The 20,836-nt window shown below is 46.2% G+C and overlaps 2 protein-coding genes across 5 annotated transcripts in view; both read right to left on the bottom strand.

Moving 5' to 3' along the window:
- Positions 1–1,442, bottom strand: part of TMEM63C (transmembrane protein 63C) — a 127,024-nt gene extending 125,582 nt beyond the window's left edge. Inside the window, exon 1 of the mRNA XM_043556709.1 lies at positions 1,337–1,442. The gene's annotated coding sequence lies outside the window, so the exon portion shown is untranslated. The remainder of the gene's footprint in view (positions 1–1,336) is intronic.
- CIPC (CLOCK interacting pacemaker) lies at positions 901–20,823 on the bottom strand. Of its 4 annotated transcripts, none has more exons than XM_043556713.1 (4): positions 20,612–20,743; positions 14,050–14,239; positions 8,130–8,299; positions 901–4,569 (listed from the first exon to the last, which is right to left on the bottom strand). In XM_043556713.1, the coding sequence occupies exons 2-4, from the start codon at positions 14,183–14,185 to the stop codon at positions 3,676–3,678; spliced, it is 1,200 nt and encodes a 399-aa protein (XP_043412648.1). In that variant the 5' UTR covers positions 14,186–14,239; positions 20,612–20,743; the 3' UTR covers positions 901–3,675. The 4 variants fall into 4 exon arrangements, with proteins under 4 accessions (XP_043412648.1, XP_043412649.1, XP_043412650.1 ...); XM_043556714.1 differs by lacking the exon at positions 20,612–20,743 and adding an exon at positions 18,959–19,982; XM_043556715.1 differs by lacking the exon at positions 20,612–20,743 and adding an exon at positions 16,390–16,437.
- Positions 20,824–20,836: the final 13 nt, after the last annotated feature.

Genomic DNA, 20,836 nt, shown 5'->3' with positions numbered 1-20,836 from the left:
CACAGAGGGAGGCTTGGAGTTGTACTTGCTAAGGACTTCTGTTGTAGGAAGTACTTCATTTCATGTGGTTTTAGTTTATCCCAGCAGGCAACTGTAGTTTTGACATTTGTGAAAGTGTCAGATCAGAAGAAGGAGGGGCGCCTGGGTGGCTCAGTTGGTTAAGCATCTGACTTCGGCTCAGGTCATGATCTCACGGTTCGTGGGTTCCAGCCCCGTGTCAGGCTCTGTGCTGACAGCTCGGAGCCTGGAGCCTGCTTCAGATTCTCTGTCTCCCTCGCTCTCTGCTCCACCCCCACTCACACTCTCTCTTTTAAAAATAAACATTAAAAAGGAAGAAAGAAACCACTGGACTGTATTCTCCTCTTAGTCCTCCCAACCTACCCAATATAAACTTCTAAGATGCCAGGTAACATGGGACTTTCATATGCATTAAGATCGCTTTCATTTCCTTTTAAGTTCACACCGGTTCAGTATCTGATCCCAACATTCCCAAATGACAGGAGTACATATGTTTGAAACTTAATTCAAATACAGTTGAGCCTTGAACAACATGGGGCTGAGGGGTGCCGACCCCCCGCAGTTGAAAATCCGTGCATCCCCCAAAACTTAAATACTAAAAGCCTACTGTTGACCGGAAGTCTTACCAGTAATAGAGTCGATTAACACCTATTTTATATGTTATATGTATTATATACTGTATTCTTACAATTAAGTAAGCTAGAGGGAAGGAAGTGTTATTAAAACCACAAGGAAGTGACATTTGCAGCACGGTACTGTACCTATCGAAAGAAATCCGTGGGTAAGCGGGTCAGTTCAAACCCATGTTATTCAAGGGTCAAATGTACTTACTCTAGATTTCGCTTAGTATTTTTTAAGCAGTTATAAAGCAAAAAGGCCGGATAGTTTTCAAGTAAGTGACTTTTATTTTTCTCTGACATTTCACAGTCGATTTCTACAAAACTTCATACTTCCTCAAAAGAATTCACATTTGGTAAATAAATCTCTACCCTAAAGAATTCATAGCAGGAAAAACACTTCAATATATGCACAAGGGTTACTTTTCTGTTGAAGGACTCATAGTAAAGTCAGACAATACTATAATCAATAAAAAGCAACGACTGTAATAAATTACAAATGTTATTAAACTCCATTCCCATAGCCAATTCAACCAGCAGCTTTTTCTAGATGTGTTTCAACATGGCCAAAAAATCTGCCAAAAGTTCTCTTTAAGGGTTGGTCTGAACTAAGAATTGCTTCTCGCCTTCAGAAGCCAGCAGCCCTGCCACAGTAGTTCATACCAGATCAAAGCATGCTGTCTAAGACCATTCCTACTTACAGCCGTGTACAACCAATGGAGATCTTTCTGGTCTACTCCGAGGTTCCTCCATTTGCCGATCTGGCTTCTGGCCCCAAACGTCTGGGAGCCTCAACGGACTTCTTCTTCCAAGAACTAGCTTCCCTATTTGGCTTCATCTGCTTACAGCTCCACGAGGGAAGGAACACCCATGCTAACAGCCTAGAGCGACTTCCAACACTAAGTCACACGATCAGAGAAGAGCCGGGGAGGTGCTGCTTCGCCCTGCCACTCAGCAGTGCAGATCGATGATGGCTCTCATCATCTTTTACCATAACAGGAAGGGAAATGCAAACCCTGATCTAGGAAGAAGAGTCCAAGAGGCTTATAGCTCCACAGAGGGTTTTTCTGATGGAATAAATTTGGTTCTCAGCAAGTATGTTCAGATTTTTGACACTCAGTAAGACTCATGACTGGTGCCCAGGCTTTTCTGAATCCACCTGTCTCTCTAGCTTTGCTGCCAACATATTCTGCCAAAAAGGAAGCTTCCTAGCATGGTGCGCAGAGCAGGGCTGTCGTAGCAGCACAGATTCAGGGGAGGCAAAGGGAGTGGGCCAAGAGGAGAATATTCAAAGGAGCCGAGGGTCTGCTTAAAGACACATTTGCTGGGATTTTGAAACTCTTTTTCAGAAAGTAAATGGCAGGTAGTAATTCTGCCCTGGATCAGGAGAGTGTTGAGATCTTACCAAGATATTTCTAAATTGGTCAGCCGTATGTAAATCCTACATGGTGGACAACAAAGTGTGGGCAATCTAAAGTCTTGTCATTTCGAAACTATGTTACAGTTAACAACTACCAGGTAAATCTGAGCATTAGCTTCTGGCCTTGGTAAAACTTCAAGAACATTTTAGTGCAGAAAAGACGAAGCTGGTCATACAGAACTTCTTCTTAAGATAATTTGTACATAGATTTTTCAAGATGATTTTTCAACATTTCAAATTTCAAGATTTGAAATTTCAAAATTTCAAGATTTTTCAACATTTTTGGATGAAAGGATAAAAAGTCTGAAATGCTACTACTTAGAAATCCCATTTACCTTCAGCACGAAGCCGAAAGAATCGGGATCATCTGGAAATTCTTATCACACCCTCCATTTCTAGATGAACTTCAAATAACCAACACCACACCTCTGGCTTTGCTGCCGATATCTAATGCAGGCAACACAGAAGACTCCACCCCACATCGCTCCACGTCACTGTGACAGGCGACAAACGAAAACTTTGGGTATGAAAATAAAATCGGTACGAAGAATGGTCTCCAATATTTTGGGGACTTCTGTGTCATGACCTCAGGATGGTTTTAATTCAAAGTTTACCAAGCTCAGTAATCATTTCTTTCCTGTTTGACAAAAAAAAAAGGAAAAAAAAAAAGTGGCAGCAGAGGGGTTAACTTACATCCATTCTTAGGAACCACGAAGCTACCTTGGAGATTTTCATACATACAACAGGTTGCACTGTTTCAAAAGAGGGGGTGGGGGAAGCACAAATTTCCAGAATCTTCCAGCTCCCAATCAAGAGATGCTGGCCATGTCTACTTTCTTCAGAGTCTAAGTCAAAAAAAAAAAAAAAAGAAAGAAAGAAAAAAAAAAAGCAATTCAGCAATTATAATTCCAGATGGTACCGAATCTATTCCATACTTTAAAAATCTGAAGTATTTTGCCTACCAGTTTAAGTGAAGAGAAATCTGGCTTGGAACTAAAGTGTAAGAGTTCAATAGTGCTACCCTTCTCTCCCCTTGACTTTCCAGTTGAGGAAGACAAAGCTTCACATGATTAAGCGCCTACACCCTCGGCCCAACCTGTGCCCATGGCATTTTAGTTTTCACCCAAATGGCAGGATGCCTCGTGGAACATGAGCACACCTCGTATTTTTCTCTGTGCATAAGATATCCATGAGGAGATCCACAAAGGGATCCTTATGTCACCTACTCCCTGGTTTGACAGATGTCACTCTGGACTCATCCCTGTCACTGTGCCCTTGATCACAGTGAGTGAGTGGGATGGTGGGAGGTGGCAGCCAGAAGAGCCCCACACAACCAGCTCGCCTGCTTTGCCCCGTGACCCATCTACCAGCCTGCAGGCTAAGTTAAGGGGGACTCGAGGACACTCTGCATCTGAGGTCCTCAGAAGAACGGAGACGTGTGTAAACTGTGCACAGACCACAGGTTAAGACAGCCAGGTCCTGGCATGTGGCTTCGTAAGTGAACTGCCAAATGGTTTAAGTTCAGAAGGAAAAGCTCTTACATAAGCTCTGGGAAACAGGAGTAGAAACCGCAAGAGTTAAAAAGAACCGCTCAAGTAACAGGGAAATATGCCTCCTGTGTTACATGTCTGGGTGGTCAGAGAACGCTTCTGGGTCGCTGCCGGCACGACTAGAGCCCGATGTTAACGATGCCTGCAGCTTGGCCCAGGCCTGAGGAGCCCTGCTCTTGGTGGCCTCTATGAACAGCTGGGTCTGCTCCTTCAGCTGGTCTAGCTCCGCCTGAGTCGCCTGGTTCTGACGAATCAACTCCTTGGTTTTCAGAGTGATCTCCAGCAGACCGGACTTGTGCAGGACCACCAGGGTATTCTGGAAGCGCCTGTGCTTGCTCCGCCGCTGCTCCGCGAAGAGGTCGGGGCTGCGGCACAGGTGCTCCGCGGCCCACAGAGGCGAGCCGTAGCTGGCTGACAGCGGCGACAGCGGGGAGCTGCTCTCCAGGCCATGCAGAGTGCTGTCTGATGCGCAGACGGGGCTGGCGGGGGAGGCAAAGGTCAGGCTGGGGGCTTTGGCCACGTGGCTGCTGGACACGGGCTGAAGAGTCTGTGGGCTCCCGCCTGCCACCAGGGAGGGCACACCCTGCGGGGCAGAGTCCGCGGCGAGCTTGGCGCCTGGGGGTGCCGGCGCGGGGGGCCCGGGTGGCGAGGCACCAGGCTTGGTGGGCTCACTGGAAGACAAGCTCGGCCCAAGTCTCTCCGTGCAGACTTTCTTCTGCACCCCGTTTTCCCTTCTTTCTTCCGGGCTGAGGGAAAGGCCCCTTTTGCCCGGGTGGGGGGCTATTTTCGTGTAAGAATTTAGAATGGGCAAGTAGTTCCTGGAGTCCGACTTTTTCTCGCCGGCGTGACATGGGCTGACGGGAGCGGGCGCGGGCGGATGGAGGAACAGCAGCTGTGGCTGAGCCGAGATCACTTCGAAGGAGGGCTGGACGGTCCACGACTGGAGCTGGGACGAGCTGCCGCCCTGAAAACAAAGGAAAAGAGCGGCACGCTACTGTGACCCGCCGAAAGGAGAGGGGCTGCGGCCTTCTTTCTGCCGGATGCTTGTAACGATTTCAACTACAGGGCTTCCTCACGTGGGCGGGGGGCAGCCCTTCTAGAGAACCCGACCGGAAAAGTGGCTGGAAAATCCATCTGAGTCTGCTATCATTGGGCTGTTGTTTTTTAAGCCTACTTACGGGAACACTCAAGGAAATACCGGTTTTTATTCAAGTGCTATCACTGAGAAAAAGAAATTGTAGGTAGGTGAAGCCATGACATGGTTAAGGTCACAACTGAGGCAATTATAATATGGGCGAGTACAACTGCCTGGCGTAAGCTGAAGTGTGCTAGTCTCAAGCCTACAAATGTGTCTTCAGGCCAAAGTCTGTCTTCATTTGGTTATACCTGGAACCTCTTCTACCTGAAACCGATTTTTTTTTTTTTAACTTTTTTTTTCTTTAACGTTTGTTTATTTTTGGGAGAGAGACAGAGCATGAACGGGGGAGGGGCAGAGAGAGAGGAAGACACAGAATCAGAAGCAGGCTCCAGGCTCTGAGCCATCAGCCCAGAGCCCGACGCGGGGCTCGAACTCACGGACCGCGAGATCGTGACCTGAGCTGAAGTCGGACGCCCAACCGACTGAGCCACCCAGGCGCCCCCTGAAACTGACTTTTGATTAGAAAGTTACACGTTGTCAGGGCCCCTGTTTTTGAAGTCAGTGATGCCCCAGCAACCAGAAAGCCACTCAAGCGAACAATGCTTACTTGGTACTTACTAGGGGTTGGCACTGTGTGTGATGGTTTCTGGGGGTGCTTCTATTTACTGTCCCTAAGAACCCATGTGGTCGTTACTGTCTCCTTTCATAAATAAGAAATGGAAGCTCAGAAAGTGGAAACGGCTTGCTTTAAGCCTCCAAGCTACTAAGTGACGGAGCTAGGATTCCATCCTGGGTCTGACTCTAAAACCCAGCCTAACCATTCTCTACTCTGCTTTTGTTATGTTACTCCTCAATCATACACTTTTATTCTTCAAGTACTGATCCAGATGGAAGCCTATTAAAGAAGGGCATGGCTACTTGTCTCTAATATTCAAAAGCCAGTCTACTTCCAACTTGGTCCCAAAGATAGGAGTGGTGACGAGGCTAGGAAGAGAGAGAACCCGACAAAGGTTCTTATCCCTGGTGGGGTCATTTGAGTTATCTGAAGAAAGCTATGGACTGTCTTCCCACATCTGCCCACCATTTTGCACACGTTTCAGCTCCTTGGATGCCTGGCTAGGAACTTGAGGCCAAATTCAACTATAGTTCATTTGTACAAAGGCTAGGATTACCCGGAGAGCCCATTCTGGGGCCCACTTGGTGTTCAAACATAGCCGGGAGTACGTGTAAGCAATGCTAGGCCCAGCAGCCACACTTCCCTGTCAGAGATCCAAAATTATGGGTCTTCTGAAGTAGAGGTCAGCCTAGCCCAGTCAGAAGCAAAACTTCAGGCTATCCCGCTAGTCACTCGTGCCCTAAGAATAGCCCCACAAGGCAAATGGATCCAGACAAGATCTAACTCATTGCTTTCCCAAGATGATTTCAGTGGACGGCTCTTACTGCTGCTGTATGCCCACTGCCCTAATAGATACTTAGCTCATTTGTCCTCATTCTTAGATTTTACAATGTATTATTCACGTTGAAATAATCTGAGGAAACACAGGACAAGATTTTCAGCTTGGATAGGATCTCAGCACATTTCACATAAAGCCTCCACGTTAAAGATGAGCAAACTGAAGTCCGCAGTGGTTGAGTAATTACGTGCAAGATCACATGGGCCAGCGGCAGAAATGGAATCAGACCCTCAAAAGAAAAATACCTAAAAGCAAGCAGCAATAATCAAGACATTACACAATATGAGGAGATTTTTTTTTTAAGTGTATAATTATTTTAATTTTGGAATGTGCCAGATTCTAGCACGTACGAAAAAAACAACAAAACAAAACTCCTAGACTACTCTACTAGGTCAGCCTGCCCCCTGGGCCTCCAATCTCCTGATCCAGCCCAGCAGCCTTCCTGGAGGTCTTTGTCCTGAAGAATGCAGCTCTGCCGGAAAAGCCTACTCACTCCTCACCCGTGGGCTGTTCTCAGCTCCGGGAGCTGCCAGCCTCGCCTACAACAAAGAAGGCGTATAAACACAGACACACCAGAAAGAGCTAAGGGAACAAGAGAGGAAGGCAGGGAGAAAAAGAGCCCCGGAGAAAGGAAGCCCTGAGAAGCAGGCGGCACTGGTGGGGCCTGGACAGTCTCATTTGGGCTCCGTGTCATGTCTTTATTTTCTCTCTTCATTTCAGTAAGGGGAACTATGCTTCCAGCTGAGATACGATCTGCCAAGTAAAAATCTTCAAATTCTTTTCCCAGAGTCACTAGGTTGCCTTGTTGAAAATCAGTTTGTGTTCCTCTGTAACAACTACTAGGTAAACAGTTAAGATCTTAGGGTTTCCTGTGAGGCTCTAGCCATGTTCTTCTGCCTAAGGTGGGAAGGTCCACAACACAAAGCCAGATTTCAAACGTCACTAGTTTCAAGCAGCCTCTTCAACGAATGGACCCATGCGAGAACTGGTATGTTTTAGAGCAAAGGAGGGTGAGGTTAAATGTTCTTTGACAAAATTCACATGATTGAATTCTCTGTTTCAAACACTGGGTCTTAGCTTACATTGTCATCTAAATCTTCTCTTCTTTCATATCCAGACAATAATCACACAATATGCATAGTTATATAATAAAGCCCAAAGCAGGGTATTTTTCAATGCCACAACAATGCTGGGTGGAGGCTGCTGGGATGGCCATACCCAAACCAAAGAGCTGCTTTCTCACTAATGACACGGCTTTGGGAGAACATGGAAATCGCCTCTACTTCTCAAACAAATAAATACACCTTTCATTCCTCAATTCAGGGGCAATTCAAATTAAAAAGAGATTCTTTTGTTGCTACCCTCACTTCTGTCAAACGTTAGAATGCACCAGGAAAGTGACGACAGGGGTGCCTGGGTGGCTCAGTCGGTTGAGCGTCCGACTTTGGCTTGGGTCATGATCTCACGGTCTGTGAGTTCGAGCCCCGTGTCGGGCTCTGTGCTGACAGCTCGGAGCCTGGAGCCTGCTTCAGATTCTGTGTCTCCCTCTCTCTCTGCCCCTCCCCTGCTCATGCTCTGTCTCCCTCTGTCTCAAAAATAAATAAAACATTAAGAAAGTGACGACATTTCTGCTTCATTCCTTTATCTGTGACTAAAGAAAGCTGGGGTCCTTTTGGACAAACTAGGAATATAGAAATGAAGTAGGCCTGCCGTCTGGAAAATGGGAACACGTGTCATGACCGCTGTGGTTCTGCAGAAAACACTGTCAGTAGTTGAAAGGAAACATCGTCTCCCCAGGACAGAAGTGTGCATCGGTGTGGCACTGGCGGTCTACTTCTAAAATCTCTCCTGGCAGATAGGGAGAGGCAGGGCACGCAGGAAGCTCGGGAACGTTCCCGTGCAGAGACGGCAGGAGATAGTAGTCCCCCTCACCTGTTTGACCAGCACGTTCTTCATGACAACCATCGGGGACAGTGCAGGGAAGGCACTGCCTGCAGTCTTGGAGTTCTGCCTTGGCCTGTCTTCCCGGCCCCAGCCTAAGGCGCTCAGCATGTCCTCGGATTCCATCTGCTCTGCCGAGCTCAGACATTCTGAGCTCCCATCTGGTGGGCAGAAGAGTGGTCAGTTCACTTAGGATCTAGGCGAGGGGCTCTTAAGCAGACCTTCAAAGGAGTCAACAGACTTCTTGAAATGGAATAGAACATTTGTGATAGAAGTTTTTGTGAATTTTTCTGAATGGGTCTTTAGCTTTCATTGTATTCTCAATGGAATCCCTCCTATCCCCAAAGATTAAGAATCCCTGCCCTAGGACAGCAGGCTTCCTTTCTAACTCTGTTACAGACCAGAGCTTGCATCAGTTAGGGTATATGTGAAAGTAAGCATCACCGCCACAGGAGAAATGGGTTGAAGGCTTCAGAGTGAGAGCATTACCTTCAAGAATCTGTTGCTGAAAGGGGAACGGAGTACATGCGTGACCTGGGGCAGGATTAAGACCTTTAGAGGCTCTGGGCACCACAAAATAGAGTTACGATAATAAAAACAAAATGAACCTGTAAACCTCCAAACTTACATCCATGCTGAAATGTAAACAGCTCCATCCTAAGTTTTCTAATTGTACACTTCTGGGTAAGCTCATCAGAGCCGAAATTTGAAATGTGTCTTTGTTTCCCACCTCCACCCAGTTAAGCACCTCTCTTGTGGGTGTCCTAAATGCATGCTGAGTGTGCCTCCTAGGGACTCTGCACAACCGGTGATAGAAAGACGCTGCTCTCTACGGTAAAGAAGATAAGGCTGCCCTACGGGAAATCCATACAAAAAAGACTTAATTAGCTACCTGCTAGAGTAAACCAAGAGATTGCTATAACCCTGCTAGTGAGGAGTCTGGGAATACACTAAATGCTCATCAAGAATCTCAGAGTAATTTGGATGAGGCAGGACCGAAATGTGACTATAATTTAAATGAGTGTAACTGTCAACACTTGCATTTAATCAGAATCTCTCGTGATGCTTTTTAGAATTTACAGATGTCGGGGTCCTCCCCTCAATCTGCTGAACTGATTTATCTGGTGCCCAGGAAGTGGATTTTCACAAAGCACAAGTAATCCAAACGTGTGCCTCTAGTTAAGAACCATGGCCAGAAACAAAGGACCTCAGAAGCAAAATGCATACCTAGTGGATGGATCTTGGTTTCTAAATGTCACAGGTGAGTTCAATTCAAGTCTTTGGCAGTAAAAAGTACAAGATGAGCCTGGACGTCTTATTGTCCCCAAAAGCAAGGAAGTGTTCAAACATAAATGTGGTCAAGTCAAAAAGACACAGGAACTATCAAGAAGGAGCTTCCACTGGCCAAACTTGGGACAATTTGAGTATCAAAAAGAACAATCATATATGATTGACAGACTGAATTACAAAAGAATTCCATGTATCCATAGCGATACTCAAAAAAGGAGGACAAACTCTTCTTTACAGAAGAGCGTCACCTAATAAAATGTACAAGGAACGATAAAATCAGATCACCCTTTTTAAGCCACAAATGCAGTAACTGATTCAGCTAAGGATAATCAGTGGTGGTTGCAAAAACCACTGGTCAAGAGTTTTGGGGAAACAGGAGAGTCACACAGTCTCCAAGTATCATCCCATAAATTATGTTCTAATTACAAAGATAAAAGGATACTTTTACGATAGAGAAATCTGGTACAGGCTTACACACTACCTTAAACAAGTGATCAGCCAGGGCTTCATCAAGAATAAGACAAATTTAGGAGTCTCATCATGTGTTGCGATGGGAAGGATGTAACATCAAAAATGTAGTACTCTGGTAAAAAGGAAATGTTTATCCTGATTCAAATAATGGGGAAAACACCAGAAAAATCCAGAGAGTGAGACATTCTACAAAACAACAGGCTATCGCATTAAAAAATGTCACTGTCATTGTAGCGCCTGGGTGACTCAGTTGGTTGAGTCCGACTTTGGCTCAGGGTATGATTTCACAGTTTGTGGGTTTGAGCCCCGCGTCAGGCTCTGCACTGAGAGCCTGCTTGGGATTCTCTCACTCCCTCTCTCTCTGCCCCTCCCCTGCTCATGTTCTCTCTCAAATAAATAAAATAAACTTGAAAAAAATGTCACTGTGATTAAAAAAGAAAACAAAGGAAAGAAGGGAAGGAAAAAAAAGGCAAGGCAAGATGAGAAAGCTGTTCTAGACTACATAAGACTAAAAAGGACAACTAAATGAAATGCCCAATCCTCAGCTGCATCCTGGATCCAAAACCAACAAATACACAAAAAGACAAACACAGGACATTATTGAGACAATGGGGAAAATCTGAATATGGACTATAGCTCATTAATAACTACATCAAGGTGAAAATTCTTGGTTACGACAATGATATTATAATTATACAGAAGGTTATTCTTTTTGGAGATTTGTACTTAAGTAGTTACGGACGAAGGCTCAAGTGTTTGCAACTTACTTTCAAATAGTTCAGTACATAAATACATTTTTTACACATACACGTTTAGATTATATTATATATAGGGGCGCCTGGGTGGCTCAGTTGGTTAAGCGGCCGACTTAGGCTCGGGTCATGATCTCGCGGTCCGTGAGTTCGAGCCCCGCGTCGGGCTCTGTGCTGACCACTCAGAGCCTGGAGCCTGTTTCAGATTCTGTGTCTCCCTCTCTCTCTGACCCTCCCCCGTTCATGCTCTGTCTCTCTCTGTCTCCAAAATAAATAAACGTTAAAAAAAAAAAAAAAAAGATTATATTATATATATATTTATGTGTGTATAAAGAGGTGTGCTTGTGTATAGAGAGAGCAATATGGCAAAATGATATCACTCGGTGGATCTGAATGAAAGACATTTGTGACATTCACTCACTTTTGTGTAGATCTGAAGTTTTTCAAAATACAAAGTTGGGGAAATAACTAAAATGGGAATAATTAAATATGGAAAAGTAATTACAATGGGAAAAACTACCTTGGTTTTACAAATCATATCACACTCCCAGGTAACTGGAACAATAACTCCTTGAACTAACTCACTGGCACCTGGCCCAGGAGCGGCCGGAGGCATCCACTGGGGCCATTTTCGGGGGCATAATGAGTTAGATTATTTTTAATATCATCTTGTGTCTGAACAACTCAATGCTTCTGAAAGCACTTCTACATAGACAATAAGGAAACTATCAGAAAAACTATGCCCCAGACTTTGGGACATACTACCGAACAACCGGCCTGACAAGGTTGAGGTTGTCGAATGGTATCCTGAAATGTCAACATATTGGGAATAATAGGTGATAGGATTATGGAGAATGTTTCGTTTCTTCTTTGCATGTTCCTAAATTTCTAAGCTTCCTCAATGAGCATGCATTACCTTCACAGTAAGAAAAAAGGACGAAAAACAAACATGATAATAAAAGTAAGAGGTATTAGGCCTATGATGTTTCCCAAACCAGTCTGATCACAGAAATCACCAGAAACACTTGTAAAAAATAAAATAAAATCCACCTTTCCTGAAGGCCCTCCCCCAGACCCTTGCTATCACAATCTCCAGGAGAGGGGTCTGGTGATCAGTATTTTTTTTTTTCCCCTCTCTCACAGCCCCGAGAAAATGAACCCTGTCCACCAGGAACCATGATCTTGGACTTCTCCCCTCCAGAACTGTGAGACAATAAATTTGTTTTCTGAGCCGCCCAATTTATGACACTCTGTTGTGGCAGTCCTAGCAAACTCATACATTATCCTAACCAACAGAAGTCTGGCTGGAGTAACCTCAGCTTAATCCAGGACAATATTCTTACCATCCAGATAACAGAACTACACACATTTCCAGGAGCCCACCCAAACTTCCACCATAAGCTTAGCCCATTCCCTGATCGGCAGCTTTGGCCAAAGCTCAATATGTATGGAATGCCAAGGCAACGGAACCTTCTGACTGTCCTATGGAAGTACAACTTTATCACACAGCAGCGTGTTAGTCACACCAAATGTAGGTTTATTTTAGTCCCCACACAGAACATTTGCATTCCAGTGTCGCAACTGTGAGCATCCCAGCCAAAGTGTATTCCCCATCACTGACTACTCCTAATCAATCACTGAGTGAATAAATGATAAATGAGGTGGATTTGGCTGACACTGACCTAAAAAATTGCACCAGAGCTTTCCAGAATACTGGGCAATGGTGTCAAAAGGTAGGGCCTCTGGAAACACATGTCCCTGGATTCAAATCCCAGCTCTACCACTGACCAGTTGCATGATCCTGGAAATTATGTAATCTTTCTATGCCTCAGTTTCCTCATCTGTAAAATGGAGAACATAATACTTTCTCACAGGATAGTTATTATGATTTATTGTACGTGAACTGTGATCTATGTAGCGATGGGCTGCAGTCGGTTCTTACCAGCTCATAAGGACTGGTGGTATACATCTTTTCTAGTTCCCCAAATCCTCCCATCCCCATATTCAGTAACATCTTATTAGTAGCCTGAAATTAATTGGTCCTGGTGAGAGTATATACATCATGGAAACTGGCAAACATTATTCATCAGGGCCAGCCATTGGTTATATAGAACTTCTATGGTAAATTCTATATAAATGTTAACGTCATTATCATTACTCAGGAGGTACACCGATTCCCTTGTGAGTCTGAGAAGGCATGCTGCTAATTAAATAAATAACACTGATGAAATTCCTTCAGCAATTGATTACCTCAGGGGAATCAGTATATACGTGGATGGTGGTGACTGGTATTTTTAACAAGAACCTCAGATGAGCCTTGTGATGAGTCAAGCTTGGGAAACAATGCTGAGAGAGAAGAAAAACCCAAAGGGCTATAAGCTGGCCCTCCCTTCACTGGACTGTCCCTATTCTAGTCCTTCGATCGGCTGGTGCTCTGTTCCTCTCTGAGCAACTGTCTATTTATAATTTGGCTTCTCGTGCAGCATGCCTACAGGCAGAAAACACACCCCTCTAGGGATGAGAGAGTTCTAATTTTCCTAACAGCTGCATTTCTCACTATAAATTAATAAATCAACAAGATGGATTGATAAGTCTCTGTGAAGCTGGATAACATAAATCTTCCTCTCGGGGAGGGCTCTGCTCTCAGGATGCTGACCCAGCCAGAATCCCCTGGCTTCATCTCTCTGCATCCTCTGGACCAAAAATGTTGCCCCCAGAGCCATAGTCAAGTCACTGAAACACTCAAATGTGGAAACAGAAGTGCCGGGCACAAAATTAAATGATTCACTGCATATGCAGCTAGCCCTTTCAGATAAGGTTTGAAACAAACTAATGAGGAAAACCGTTCTACTTTCTTGTCTCTAGTAGATTCTCAAGTTTGGAACTGAGGCTCTCCAAGCCCAAATACAAACGCACAGGTACTGGCAGGGACGGGTTGTGGCGGGGAAATGTTTTTAAACACGGCAAATTACTTTCTTAGTAAAAACAGCTGTCTTAAATCACATACTCCTGTTTCGTTTGCTACATGGAGACAGCATACAGCAGTACTTTTTTTCCAGCAAGGTAGCTGTTCCTATGAAAAAGGAGCTGAGACAACAGAATTACCAGGATTTAAATATTTTTTCCCCACTAACTTTGCAACGGCTGGAAATGTAAGGTTTAAAGTTGAGAGTCTGCACTGGAAAAAGATGTCAGATCATTCCTTCAGAACTAACCCCAGTGACTCTGCTGGGTAAGTGGCCCACCATGTGGCACCAGAATTACCATTTTAAGAGATCAGAGACTTATTTATCTTGTACATGAAAGCTTCCCACCTTTATCACACAAATGAGTTCTAGGGAGGGCGTTTTTCAGGCAAATCATTCATCACAATGTGGAAGGAATAAGGTATTTTTAACCTGAAAATCCAGAGTCCTTATCTGACTCAGCAGCTGCCATGCCGTGCTGACGAGCCACTTTCTTCATCTCTGTGCCTTTGCCCAGTTTGGCCGAGAGTCTTCTGGGGCTCTCTCTGGGTGGGTTTTTCCTCTCCATGTTTTACCGGGCTAGAAGTGGATTCATCAAGTCCTGTCTTTCATCTGGATTGCCCTGTGAGACACAACAATTACATAAGAAGACACTGCCTGGAGAGCTGAAACAGGTGATCCAAACGGTGAGGAAAGGAAGGGCAAAGAACACTGGCCTCGCCCACTTCCTCTGAATTTTCCCAGAGGTCTCAGCTTACAAAGGCTTCAAGTTTGCTAAACACTAGAACGGTTTCCACCCAAAAGAAGGTTCACTGTCCTCTCCTGCCCTCAAATTCCATTACGAATTCAGGGCACACAAACCACACTCAGTGGAAGCTTTGTAAACTGCGAACAAAGGCACACTTGATTAGGCTTTTTGGAAGGGGCAACTCCCCCTGCTCCCTGAGGGAGTGAGGAGAGGTAATGCCCACCTCGGACAAGGCTTGCTTTCCCATCGTGCACTGGTGGGCTCTGGGCTGCCACCTCCCGTAACACAGTTGCTCCAATGAACCTTTCACTTCTTTGGGTGAGGTACTAAACAGAGTAAACACAGCTCCTCATACAAGCTACATACAAGAACTTTTCTGCACGAAAGTAAGATCATATATAATTGTATTCGATTCTATGCAAGTCCACACACAACATTATTGCTGTTAATGTCCTCCTCGGTTGCTATTCCATTTTACAGAAAAGGAAGGTGAGGCTCAGCTAAGTTATACTCAGTCGTTTAGAAATACTTATCAGGTCCCCACTATGAAGCAGGCATTGGGCTAGGACCAGTACAAAGTGAATAGAACAGACATGGTCTCTGCCTTCCTGGAGCTTGCGGTCTAAATAGCCAGCCAGACATTAATCAACCAATCCCACAATTACTTAATTACTATTTGATAACAGCTATGAAAGGGAGGGGCTGACAGTCTGAGGGGACTGGGCAAAAGAAGGCTTTCCTGAGGAAGTGACATGTAGCCCAGGATCTGGAGAAGCCAGGGAAAGGGGGCTGGGTGGGGTGTAGAAGTGAGAAGGCCCTAAAGGTGCAAAGAGTCTGACACATTCAAAGAGTTGAGAGGCCAGGGAGGCCAGAGCACAGTGAATGGGGGGGGGGGGGGGGTGTTGAAGGCCATGCACTTGTGCCTCGAGGGATTGGTGAGGGCCAGACAGGCAGTGCCTTATGACCCATGATCAGGTCAGCATCTTAAAAGCATTTTGGATGCTGAACTGAGATTCAAGTGGAGAGAGGCAAGAGAGGCGCTGAGGTCATTCGGATACTGCCCCGGTAGCCAGGTGGATTAAAGTGGTGGCAATGGAAATGGAGAGAAGCAAACAGACCGGAGACGTATGCAGGAGGAAGACTTGGGGCTTGGTGACCGCATGTTGGGGGTGTAGATGGTGGTACCACTTCCTAAGCTAAGCAGCCCAAGAAGAGCACAAAAGAGATTGGGTGGGGTGGCTAGGCTGTTCCAGTCTTGGTCACATAGAGTAGTGGCTGTGGGCCATCCAGGTGGAGATGCCGGGTGGGCTGTCACATGCACAAGTAGGAGCCCCGAAAAGCTGAAGAAGCCTACACTTGCCCCACTGACACACAACTGGTCCACAGCAGACCTAGAACTTGGCTAACAGTGCAAAGAATGAGACAAACGAGCCCTTCAAAGGGCTGGCAGAGGCTGGGAACATTCCAGATATTTTAACAAGGCCGCCCGAGTCCCCACAGAATGGCAGGGGTGAGGACGGCATGAGAGGAATACACAAAGGATACTTCAGGGATAAAGAGAATGGGGAAAACGACAATAACAATGAAAACTGGGGAGGTGCTATGGTCTGAATGTTTGTGTCCCCCCAGAATTCCTATGTTGCAACTCTGACCCCCAAAGAGGATGGTATTAGGAGGCAGGGCCTTTGGGAGGTGCTTACATCATGAAGGTGGACACTCACGAATGGGATTATAAAGGAGGCTCCGGAGAGATCCCTTTCCCCTTCCACCACAGGAGGACAGTGAAACAGACTGTGACCCGGAAGAGGGCCCTCACGTGAGTGTGCCGGCACCCTGATCTTGGACTTCGAGCCTCTAGAACTGTGAGAAATACGTCTTTGTTGTTTAAAAGCTACCCAGTCTGTGGTATTTCGTTACAGCAGCGTGAAAGAGATGGAAACAATGCCTGGCGAAGTTTTAATTCACAGTCCATTTGCCCTTCTGAGTGGAGAGAGACACAAGCTCCATGCCAAAGGGCACCGTATCTGGAATACCCCGAAACGCCAGGCCTGAACGCTTCTCTAGCAGAGGATCTAGTGAAGAAGCAGAGGAGCGATTCAGTATAAAAATTAAAAACAAAGGTATTTACCAGCATCCTTGAGCAACCCTCTTGCTCATACTTTTGCATACAGAGTGGACTGAAGGGAACACATCTGAATGAGACTAAATTTTATTTTAAAAAATTGTTTTTAAGTTTATGTATTTATTTTTGAGAGAAAGAGACTCTGAGAGGCAGAGAGAGAGAGAGAATCCCAAGCAAGCTCTATCCTGTCAGCTCGGAGCCCAGTGAAGGGGTAGATCTCACGAACCCTGAGATCGTGACCTGAACCAAAATCAAGAGTCAGGACTCTTAATCAACTGAGCCATCCAGGTGCCCCTGAATGAGGCTGAATTTTAAACACAACTACAAGTAAAAATTATTTTGTATCATAGCTAACTCATGTAAGGGGACTGGCTTCCCCATTCAACCCATGTCAAACCAAGCACTCTTCCACAGGTCCCAAGTTAAGTCCTATGAACATAAAAGATTAACAATGCCCCCCCCCCTCCCCATCTCGCATAGCACCATCTTGCAAAGCAATGTCTCTATTGGGTGGCTATGAAATTTGACAGCATGAATAATCCAGTTTAAAAAGTAAACCAAAATGTAAAACTGTATTTCTAATTAAATCAGGATCCTTTTGTATGGAACCCAACAAATGTGCAGTTTCTTTTCCCTGAAATAATACCATCCAAAAGTGAATAGGAAGCTTCTTCAAAAGGGAAGTAGATATAGCTTGTGGATGGGCAATCACTTATTCAGGTCTGACTTACTTTCTTACTTATTATTACAGGGTGCGCGCGAGAGCTGGTTAGGAGCAGAAAAAGGGAGAATCCCAAGCAGGTTCCATGCCCAGCGCAGAGCCCAATTTGGGACCTGGTCCCATGACCAGGAGACCATGACTGAGCCACCCAGGTGACCCCAGGTATTTTAGATAAAGCATCCCAATTTAGTCTACAATCCTTTTGACAATGAAAAATGTCTTGCTACTATTATTAAAGTGTAGCCAATACAGCTACAGAAGATACACAGGAGGGGCACCTGGGTGGCTCAGTAGGTTAAGTGTCTGACTTCAGCTCAGGTCATGATCTCCCGATTCTTTAGTTCGAACCCCGCATTGGGCTCTGTGCTGACAGCTTAGAGACTGGAGCCTACTTTGGATTCTGTGTCTCCCTCTCTCTGTTCCTCTCCTGCTCATGCTCTGTCTCTGTCTCAAAAATAAACATTAAAAAAAAAAGATACATAGGAATTTTCTGGCTCATTGGAAATGTGCAGGACAATACTAATTGTGGAATCAAAACACAAATGCTGAAATAGGTTAAAAGAGAACAGATGCAAAAATACTAAGTCTTAGAGAATGAGTGGTCGTTGGAAATAACGCATAATCCACTTTAGAATAGCAAATTGAGGGGTGCCGGGGTGGCTCAGTCGGTTAAGCATCCAACTCTTGATCTCAGCTCAGGTCATGATCTCATGGTCTGTGAGATCAAGCCCCGAGTTGGGCTCAGTGCTGACAGCATTAAGATTGCTTGGGTTTCTCTCTCCCTGCCCCCCCCCCCACCCTTCTCCAGTTTGTGCACACGTGTGCACTTTGCTCTCTCTCTCAAAATAAATAAATAAACTTAAAAAAACAAAAAGAATAGCCATCGACTACTTTGGATGTGAAAGTGACTAAAAGTATGAAAGCTTCTGCCCTAAGTAATGTTCTTTTTAAGCAACAGAAAGCCTTAGGGTCTTAGGAAAGTTCAAGCGGGATGGACAATGAAAGGTTACATCATCCCACCTTGACCTCTCTTCTCTGCGAGGAAACGTACTTCCTTCCTGAGAGTGGCACCAGGGACATCAATTAGCCAGTGAACAACAGACCCACTCATGCACAGCACCACGAGGCCCTCGGCAGGAGAGAAGCACACAGAGTGATGGCATTTACTACCGCTGTTGTCAAACCCAGGGCCACGCAAATGGCAGTCTGAAAACCTTAAGATTCTTTTTCCTCCTCAATATTATTTCACCACAAAGTCAGATGCTCATAAGCTGACTAGCAGTCAAAAATAGGTTACTAAGCCCTTACCCACCATGCCGTCCCCTGCTTCCTGGCACTGACTGGAAACCACTAATGCTGCTTTACAAACATCTGAGATCCTCACGTGCCGGACTCCGCACTGAAAGGACTCCAACTTAAGTTCCCCGGATTGTCAGAATCGACCCTAATCGAACCTTTGGTAACTGCGTATGTAACATATTCTCCAAATAGTTCCCAGACAGAATAGTACACATAAAACTCATAAGGGAAAGTGAATCGATAAAATACATAAGTTGATATAAATAGCTATAAGGTAAAACTCTAACTAAAGTGCACCATAGCACTTCTATTTTTATACTTCTTACATTGGAGTCTAGGTATTTGTCTCCTCAACCTCAAGAGTTGTTTTTTTTCATCTTTGCAACTTCAGCCCCACCCCCCCTCCCATTAATGTGTGAGGTACTCAACAGAATAAAACATTCCAACAAACCTTCCATCCCGCTGAGTCTTGTGGACAGCCTAGCAGCTTAGCTGTCACTGAAATACCTGAACAGCTTGAATGAAGGTCAAGACTGTGCATCTCCAAACACCGTGGTCACCTCAAGACCTACCTTCCAGACCCAACTTCCTTATTCTAAGGTGAAGCCTTAGGAATAAATCCACCCACCAAATTAAAAGGTTGTCTAATCCACAAACAATCTTTATGGAGATTTAGGCTTATGATAAAAAGGAGACCCAATGTTTACAAGGATTTGAAATGCTGCTCTCGGGTCTTTCCTTTTATAGACACCTGGCAACTTTCCCAAGAGCTCAAGTTCCCTTTAAAATGTGTCACGTGCATAGCATGCGTGCATGGACGGAGGTGTGAGGTGAAAGCCCAGAGGCTTAAATACAAAAAAGGACAAGGCCATAGAAAACTAAGACCTTACCACCCCAAAAATCATGAGTAATCCCAGTTAGAATTAGAAATACATTACTAGCTTTTCTTTTGAGCTTTGTTTTCTTTTGGTTTCCAAAGATACCATTCTGGGGAAATGTCTATGTGTTTTAACAGGGGGCTGTGGGGGACCGACCCATCTACCTAAAACCTAAACCTCGAATATTCATTTTCCCCTTGGCATCCATTTCCATTCTCCAACTTGGCTGCAAATTTATGTCAAAGATCCTGAACCCCAATTCCATACAATGTCCTCTGTTTGGAACCAGATATGGCTCACTCCATCTCCTCCTTCAAAGAGGAGATGAGATTAGAGAATTTCTCTAAATCCCCTGCTTCCAGAAGGGTTCACAGTAACAGTGCCCACCTCCCCATTCGCACCAGCCCACGCTGCATCTGTGCCAGACAGCAGGAGCACCCTCCAGGCATCCAACAGCCTGCCAGCTCAGCAGGGCAGAACTGGGCAGACCCTAGGACTGTGCTGTGACTGGCATACCACCAGGCTCCCAGGGCAAACGCCCAGGCAATGCATACTGCCAGGACTTGGGCAATAACACGGAGTCTGGCTGCGGCCTGTGCCCTGGGCCTGGACCAGCGCTCCCCGAAACCCACCCACTAACTTCTTACTTGGCAACACCCACCCTCTCCTCTACCTCCCCACCCCCTGGCACCATACCTGGCGAGCTGGCCACCCAGGGGAAATGACCAGCCAAGTGGGTGACAGCACACCTGCGTCCCGGGCCCAGGACCGGGCACTGTGTCCACCCCCAAACTGGAGGCCCAGGACTCTCACCGGCTCACCAGCCTCGCGCCCACTCACCTGCCCATTCCCTGCCCCTCTGCTCACAGCTCTGCAGGCCTGCAGGCTCTCCGCCCGCTGCCCGGACTCTCAGCAGGGTTAGACGGGGGCCCACCCTTCCTGAGTGCGTACCCAACTCGTTCCCCACACAAACCCTCTCCCCACACACAGCCTCTGGGCACCTGCGATCCCCTCTCCCACGCAGCTTCGCCCCTCGCAGCAAAAGCACCAACTATAAGCGGAACAGCCGCACCGCCTCCCGCTCGCACCATTTGGCCCTCCAGTCCCCTGAAAGTCCGGGTGCTCTCTCTGGCCTACGTCGCTCCCCTTCTCTCCTACTCCTGCCTCCTTTCCCCACGCTCTCCGCGCAAACCCTCTGCCCCCGAGTCCAGCCCTCCCTCTCTCACCTAGGGCCGAGGTCGCCTCTCCACGACCGGACCCGCGGGTCAGGTGGCGCATGCGCGAGCCCGGCCCCGCGGCTCCATGACAACCCCGTCGTCGCCCAGTCTCAAGCTACCCCTCCACCTCCCGCCCATTTCTCCTCCCCGCGCCTCCTCGGCTGAATTCTCCGGCCACGTGACTCGGCTCGGAGGACCCGGCACCATGGAGACTGTCGGCGGTACTCCTAGAAG

Source organism: Prionailurus bengalensis, chromosome B3 (genome assembly GCF_016509475.1).
Source record: "Prionailurus bengalensis isolate Pbe53 chromosome B3, Fcat_Pben_1.1_paternal_pri, whole genome shotgun sequence".
NCBI lineage: Eukaryota > Metazoa > Chordata > Mammalia > Carnivora > Felidae > Prionailurus > Prionailurus bengalensis.
This window is presented reverse-complemented; position numbering and strand designations above follow the sequence as displayed.